Source organism: Metschnikowia bicuspidata (assembly GCF_001664035.1).
Source record: "Metschnikowia bicuspidata var. bicuspidata NRRL YB-4993 chromosome Unknown METBIscaffold_7, whole genome shotgun sequence".
Taxonomy (NCBI): Eukaryota; Fungi; Ascomycota; class Pichiomycetes; order Serinales; family Metschnikowiaceae; genus Metschnikowia; species Metschnikowia bicuspidata.
The window spans coordinates 1-7,929 of NW_017387737.1; the positions used below are offsets into that span (position 1 = coordinate 1).

The window sequence follows — 7,929 nt, forward strand, 5'->3', positions numbered from 1 at the left end:
GTTGGAACGTAGACGGAGCATTGCATAAGCCGAATGGCACTTACTCGCCAAGCGTACTGTCCGAACGGTGTGACAAACGCAGTTTTGTACACATCTTGTTCTTTGATACGAACTTGGTGGTAACCGGAGTGCAAGTCTAGGGACGTAAAGACTTGAGACCCGGCGATTGTGTCAAACAAATCGTCTATTCTCGGAAGAGGAAAACGTTCCCGAACCGTGATATTGTTTAATGCTCGGTAGTCCACGCAAAGCCGTTTTGTCCCATCTTTCTTTTTCACAAAGATAACCGGTGCGCCATACGGTGAGCCGCACGGTATGATCTTCTTATCTTGGAGTAGTTGGTCAATTTGTGCTGTCAACTCTTTCTTATCGGTAAATGAAAGTCGGTATGGTGACCGGTGTGGCGGTTGTGACCCAGCAATTACTTCAACTTGGTGCTGGACTACACCTTTCGGTGGCAACCCCGCGGGTAATTCACATGGCCTTGAACAGTGTCTCAAATAGGAGGCCTCTTCTTTAATTGCAGTTTCCATACCTCTGAGGGATCACGAGTTTTTCATCCAAACGGCCCCTGAGCTCGTAATTTACATCCCTTATTTACATTCTGGTTTCACAGACGCCAGCTGGCCCGCCAGCGAACCTTCGTACGGCAAAATTGATCAAAAAGCTTTTCTCATATGTTTGCCTGTATCCAATGCCGACGAATGGGGCATTTTTTATGTCAGCGCGGCGTTCACACGAAACCAGTGCATATTTTGGACCAGTGCTACAAATCTCTGCAAAATCGCCTCGCTGCTCACGGCACTAGTAGACGCTACAGTTTCAGTGACCAGTAATCGAATCCCTTGCTATCGGTTATCGGAAGTTGGCACCTGTACCCCAGGATCAAGAGGGCATATACCAGGAAAAAATGTGAGGCAATCCCAAGATAAAAAAGAAATTCACCGCGGACTGTCACCCGCGTTCATGTCCGAGCATGTTAAATAGACCCGACTTGCCTCCGGCGGAAATTGTAGTGGGTTTTGTTCGTCATTTATTATTCCGTTCTACATTCATTGCTTCCTAGATTCCTCAGCATACCATATACCTAGCTGAGGTCACATTAATTTGTTGCTTATACTTTGCTTTTAGTAAACACTCACTAAATTGCATTTTGCAAGCCACAATCATAGACACCAGACATCATATTCACATAGGTCATAGACGCCAGTCTCTTTAAAGAGCCATTCCCTTCATTTTCTCGCCTCTAGCACCAGCATTTCCAAGATGGGCACCTCCAAATTTGAAGATGGCCTTAGAAGCGTGACCAGTGCCCTCGACCCAATCATCTCGGAAATCAAACCCTACGCTTCTGATGAGCCGCAGCCTAAAGTCGGCTTCTGGGAGTCGTTCCAAAGAAAGGAGGAACAGGAAGTCAGAAGAAAAGACTTGAAAATGGCCCACTTAAGTGTCATCGCCCTTAGTAGTGGTATGGGAACCGGTCTTTTGGTGGGTTCAGCATCCAAGTTGAGAAGTGGTGGGCCATTATCACTTTTAATCGCATATGCTCTTGTGGGTTTGATGTGTATTTGCACCATGAATGCGGTTGGTGAGCTCACCGTGGCCTACCCGGACTTAGAGGGTGGTTTCAATGAGTGGTATAGAAAATTTTTGGACGAGTCCATGGCATTTGCCTTGGGCTGGAACTACTTACTTCAGTGGATGACTACGATCTCCTTGGAGTTGGTGACATCTGCATTGACAATCAAGTATTGGAACACCACCATCAACTCTGATGTTTTCGTTGCGATTTTCTTCGTGGTCATCTGTCTGATCAACTTCTTCGGTGTCAGAGGATACGCCGAAGCCGAGTTTATCATGAACTCCATCAAATTGATCACGTTGACTGGTTTTGTCATCATGGGTCTCTGTATTGACTTGGGCGCCAGTCCCTCGGGCTTTATTGGTGGAGAGTACTGGAGAGATCCTGGTGCTTTTACCAGCTTCAAGGGCTTGGTGACTGTCTTTGCCACTGCTTCTTTCTCTATGGGTGGTACTGAGTTCTTGGCCTTGTCCGTCAGTGAAGTCCGCAACCCCAGAACTGCCTTGCCTGTGGCCATCAGACTTGTGTTCGTTCGTATCATCTTCTTCTACTTGGGAACCTTGCTTTTCGTTGGTCTCTTGGTTCCTCGCGACTCTGACAGACTTATGGGTTCTGGTGGCTCCTCCACCAGTGCATCGCCATATGTTTTGGCTGCTGATTTGCATGGCGTGAAGGTCATTCCTCACATCATGAACGCTGTCATCTTGAACTCCGTGACTTCCGTTGCCACTGCTGCCATGTATTCTTCCTCCAGATTGTTGAGGTCATTGGCTGTGCAGGGCTACGCTCCTAAATGGTTTGACTACACGGACAAGGCCGGCCGTCCTCTCAGGGCCTGGTTAATCACCATTTTGGCTGGAGCTTTTGCATTCATTGCCACGTATGAGAAGCAAGATGTAGTGTTCAACTGGTTATTGTCCATTGTTGCTTTGTCCATCGTCATCATTTGGCCAAGTCTTTGTTTGTGTCACTTGAGATGGAGAGCCGCGTTGAAGCACAACAATGTCCCATTGGAGTCGTTGGGTTTCGTGTCCTACACTGGTGAAATAGGTTCCTACTACTCCATTGTCATCAACATCTTGATCTTGATCGGTCAGTTTTGGGTTGCTCTTTTCCCCGATGGCGATGCCGACGTCAACTACTTCTTCCAAAACTATCTTACTGTGCCTTTCACTCTTTTGTGTTACATCGGCCACAAGACTTGGACTAGAAGCTGGCGCCATTTTTACATTAAAACCGCCGATATCGACATTACAACTGGGAGAACAATTGTGGACTCTGAGGTGTTGGAGTTGGACATTGAAGAGAAACAGCAGAAGTTGGCTGCCGTGCTGTGGTGGAAGAAACCGTTCATCTGGTTTTTTAACTAGACCCTGTAACATAATTTGTACGATGATTATGAGATAATACACACTAGACAATTTCATCGATATCAGCGCCCTAAAACCGAGTACTTCTATTGTTTTGTTTTAAATTGTCCTGGAGAGCTGGAGATAGTTAGAAGCACATCTGAAGATTTGTTTCCCGTGAAAGGAAGTTCTGCTCTTTATGACCCCTGCTATCAGCTTAACGCTGAAAAATCCTGTAAGCGCATATATAATATTATGCACTTCCATTATTATGAGTTCCATAACATATCATTTTCAACAATTCACGGAAAATTCTCTTGAGTTCCAGGGACTTCACGTAGCTCCCAGACAGATATATAAAGGTTAAATAGAGCTTCAGGTAGGATGTAAGATAATTCAGCGATCAAATCGCGAAGTAGACACTAGGTTCTCTCGTGCCGTCGAACGATTGTCCTAATTGGAGTACATGTGTCCAGGCGGTTCTTCATCCACCCAACAATGGGCTTGTAGATTAATAAGAAGATGCTTGTCAAGTATGTGAAAATATTTTTTATCTTGTTTGGCCCGAAAGAGAGCTTTTTTTCAGTATTATTTAATGCTTCGCAAAGTCCGTCAAAAGTTTACCGGATACACCCAGCGTTGAATAGGATATTTCTCTACCAAATTAGGCAAATGTCAATAATCAATAGCTGAAACCAATTCACCTTATACCTGCCAAATTTGAGTAGTAAATACTTTTGCGGTACATTTTCTTTATAATTACTGCAGTGCTGTTTATGCTGTTGAGCCAGCTGTCCTCATCAAGTTTTGAACAAACTGATATGTTATCTTATCTAAAGACAGTTCGCAATTTCAGATGCCAATAATAATGAGAGCAAAAATTCACACAATTGCAGAAAGTCATAAATTGGACACTTTTTGCTTGGCGAAAATCAATTGCTTTTACGAGAACCAGGGCAAGAGATACCTTTCATATATTTTGGCCCTTACAATTTGTTAGTTACTCTTGGCGACGTTTTGACAAATTATTCCACCTAACATCAATAATAGTGAGCAAAGTATTGGAAGTAGAATAGAATCAATTGATACGCTTTGGCTGCATTCGACTATCTTCACTCACCCTTTCTCTAAATTGTGAATTGATTTATCTCGAATTTTCTTATATAAATACACCTGACTGTAAACTTAGTGAGACCTTCGGGCTCAAGACTTCTGGAATGGGCAAATCTGTTGAAACTGAGATCCGGATTCCACGCTTTATACCAGGCCACCAAATACATGAATTTACGGGTCTGTGAGCCACATTTACCTGATTAATGCGCATGATCATTAAATCTTTTTTGCAAATTCCATAAACGATTTCCTACGATGGTACACATAGCTTCACGTACTCTTCTTTCAAAGTACTGTTCATCTTTTCATCACCCTTTTTGTTCAAACGCTTGCCAAGATGTGACTAGGATCACTACCAAACCATAACAAACTCGATATGTCAAAGGACGAATTTAAATTGAAGCTCCTCCAAAAAGCCTTCGGCTCACAATTCAATATGGCCAGCTTCGACGAATTTTTAAAAGTTGGCTCGAAAGAAATCTCTTGATGCGGATGAGTCCAAACTTACCCCCGCCATTTTGTCGGCTGCTTTGCTTCAGATGACACAGAATGATTCAAATGCTGATGGATTTATAAAATCTGCCGTGGAGATGTTTGCTGCTTTCTCCGACTATTTAGTATTTGAAGTGAATACTATATTTCTGGGGATCTCCATGTTTTCGTCTGTGTCTGCCTAAAAAATGATGTGAGTCGATACAAAGCCTCTTTGACAGAATTGAGAGCTTGCAAGACATTCTGACAACATGCAAGCACTATGAAGCCAACTTTGATGAGTGTAAGTTGAACCGGAGCTACTTCATATCCCGGGGCCGTTTTAGTGTCCATCACGCTGCCGAGATTTTTAATAGGGCACAGCATCTTGTAGCTCGTGAACTTTTTCCTTGCTTGCTTGTGTAAAAAGGAAATTCCTAGTGCACAAGGTGTATGGTGAAAAGCGAATTCATTGGCTTAGACTTGCGGCAGCGATCCCATTGAGCAGTATTTGAAAGACATCAAAATTTTGGGCTATGAAAAGATATGGATACTCAATGGACTTTTTGCCTAAATACTTGATGTCCATGAATACCAAGTGTGACAAAACCTTGATAAAACTCATGGAAAGGTTGGGCTTCTGGGTATAAAAATTTTAGCACTAGTTGAAGGAACAGAGTTCAAGAGGGACGTTGGTCAAGTATCACGCACAATACCGGCTTCAGCATGAACCAATTTTTGGGGTGAAGACTATTCATGAACAAGTTATTTTTGAGTAGCATAGAAGAAGTGTGAATCTTGCTGCTCAAGCGAAAAAGACCTTGAATACCCCTAGGAGGCTAACAAGTGATTATCAGAATAAATGAAGTTCTTGAAGATGTGTGGAGTGAATTTGAGTCATATGAAGACCCGTGTAGTACATGTCCTTGGCGATGAAGCTTTGCCCTGCATCTTCATGCGGAAATAATTGACGGTGCTGAAATCTTGGAAGCTGTAGCTCTATTATTTTATATAAAAAAGTAGTCGAGAATGCTTGTGATTTCATTTTATCTTTTTCTTCTTATTTCTCTGCTGAATCCATGCAACAGACCCCCAAACGAGAAGGACATGAAACTCAACGAACACGCATCAATTCAAAAGTCTTAATGAACCCAGAAAACATGGGGCGGATCGTGTCTCTTTTTATTTTCAAATAGAGCTTTATCAAGCAGAGAAACATCACGAACACTCGACTGGAAGAAAGACTTGCAAGACAGATGATTCGATGGTGTTTTTGAGAAAGAGTTTCGCTCAAGCAATCCCTCATGATAATCAGGTTTTTTGTCACAGAGTGAGACAGAATTCCATATACTTCCGAATTTGGCGGAGTTATTCCCTCCCCCCATATCCTGGTCTCCGAGTGGCTTCCTCTTTTAAGAACTCTCTCTTTTATGTGAAAGTTTAGAAACAACATGTAATACTCTCTGAATTTGGGTGAAATGTCTCTACCAAATTGGGTCCTGCTGAAACAGAACCAAGCACCGCCATATAGCCTGCGAGGTTTCCTAAGTATTGCTAGAGCTAGAATAAGATCTTCAAATAGCCTCAATGCAAGGCTCGCTTTCCTGTAGGATTATAGCAGTCAAATGTCAAATTCGTCAGAAGTTTATTACTGCTCCTTTTCTACTTTAAATCTGATTCAAAGTCTTCATCATGGTGCCGCAATTGCTATACTCCGTTCCTACGACGAAACCAGTTACAAAAACCACGATTATGCAAAACAATAGAGGAAGCCAGCCACTAAGAAGACAGCAAGACTCCAGAAAAATGGCTGTCAAGATTAGATTCCACCCCCAGTACAGAGCCTCTTTCATTGAGGTCAGCTCCTTCGAGTCCAAAAGCCATTCGAAAACCACCGTTCCCAGGATCCCCAACCCGAGAAGCCCCGCCAAGCCAGCTTCATATTGGTGGAAATAAAGTTTTCTTGTATTCTGATTGTTGCTAGCAATCAACGAAAGGATATACTGTGTAGCCAAGAAGATGTTTCCAATGGCATAGCCAGCCATTGCAGGTATTGGTAGCAGTGTGGACTCGTTTTCAAATACGTTTTCCTGGTCGTGGGGATAATTTGTACTCTGAGCCTGTAGGTCAAGGATTTCTCCGACCAGAGTCTGGATCTTTGTGTGTGCAATGGTTTGTGTGATTGAGTTGGTGGGCCTGGACGCAGACCACGGGGCAAGATAATAGTGGTATCTCAAGTCGATGAGGGCGGAGCCTTCCTGGTTTACATTCATGTTTGCTCGAATTTGCAAAAACTTCCTGACTTCTAAGAGCCTGAAAGATGAAAGTTGGGGTGCACTCCAATATGGGCTACTGAGGGAACGGCAGGATTTTGAAGACAGCTTTGGGTGCAAAAGAACGGGGCCGAGTGCACGTGGCCCCAGGCGAGTCTCGGGCCAGAGGCATTTTTGTCTCTGCCGCCGATGCGTCCTTAGAGTGACGACACGAACAGCATGGGCCTGCAAGCTTTCTTGTCCTGCTTTGGTTGCCTATATTTACGGGTTTTCTTTATTAGGCGCAAGCTGATGGTGCATCCGCTGTGCGAAAAATGTCGCAGTGCTGGGAAGAGGCGAGCACGGCTTCAGCCTGGCACAGCCATTCCTGGCCTCCAGACATGGAGAAAAATCTGGGCGTGTTTTTTTTTTTCACTTTGTTTATTCTGGGCTGTTCTGCTCTGTCTGTTCTGTCATTCCACGTGCTGCATAGAAAAAATTTTCTGACTGATTTGAAAGATATTTAATGGGATGAAGATGCCACTTCGATTAGTGGGCCAACTTCTATTGGAATGAAGTTAAATATCATGTCCGATTCATTTCCATGGCCCTCGAAAGCTTTGATGCCATCTGTGAAATGTACGTACTAACTAATGGATCCGACCAAAGACTATTATGAAACAGCCTGGAGCTGTCTATTATGAAACAGCCTGGAGCTGTCTCTTAAACTACGAGTAGATCGGTTTATAGATAGTTCAGCCTTAGTGGATAGGCCTAGTCTATCTGTCGTATTCTCGATGTCTAAAAAGTGTTATCCTTCTTCAGGGATGTCTCAGCCTCACGCTCCTTTATAGTTCGGAACCCTTCTATACAGTAGGTGAGGGGTAACCCCGATCAGGAATGTTTAGACTCTTCGTCCTTCGTATTATACAGGATGCCAAGAATCTATAATCTTGCTCATGTCGTATCATAACAAAGACAAGAAACTGGCAACTTGTCCGAGCGGTTAAGGAGAAAGATTAGAAATCTTTTGGGCTTTGCCCGCGCAGGTTCGAATCCTGCAGTTGTCGAAATTCTTTTTTTTGCCTTCAGACAGTTTGTTGAACGTTTCTTTCTGTTGCATGTGTTGATTGACGATAAGCCGCCCATTTGTCATATTCAT

General features: G+C 43.5%; 3 protein-coding genes and 1 non-coding gene across 4 annotated transcripts; 3 read left to right on the forward strand and 1 right to left on the reverse strand.

Moving 5' to 3' along the window:
* Positions 1-1,266: 1,266 nt before the first annotated feature.
* Positions 1,267-2,952, forward strand: METBIDRAFT_46528 (uncharacterized protein; the record flags this gene model as incomplete). The annotated part of the gene is made up of 1 exon (XM_018858052.1): positions 1,267-2,952. The coding sequence occupies one exon, from the start codon at positions 1,267-1,269 to the stop codon at positions 2,950-2,952; it is 1,686 nt and encodes a 561-aa protein (XP_018709655.1).
* Positions 2,953-6,182: 3,230 nt separating this feature from the next.
* METBIDRAFT_13438 (uncharacterized protein) lies at positions 6,183-6,788 on the reverse strand (the record flags this gene model as incomplete). The annotated part of the gene is made up of 1 exon (XM_018854362.1): positions 6,183-6,788. The coding sequence occupies one exon, from the start codon at positions 6,786-6,788 to the stop codon at positions 6,183-6,185; it is 606 nt and encodes a 201-aa protein (XP_018709656.1).
* A 109-nt stretch (positions 6,789-6,897) lies between these two features.
* Positions 6,898-7,357, forward strand: METBIDRAFT_219222 (uncharacterized protein). The gene has a single exon (XM_018855116.1). It carries the CDS (start codon positions 7,008-7,010, stop codon positions 7,272-7,274), a length of 267 nt encoding a protein of 88 aa, XP_018709657.1. The 5' UTR covers positions 6,898-7,007; the 3' UTR covers positions 7,275-7,357.
* A 398-nt stretch (positions 7,358-7,755) lies between these two features.
* On the forward strand, positions 7,756-7,837 carry METBIDRAFT_t219. The gene has a single exon. It is a non-coding gene; the product is annotated as a tRNA-Ser (tRNA).
* The last annotated feature ends 92 nt before the right edge of the window (positions 7,838-7,929 follow it).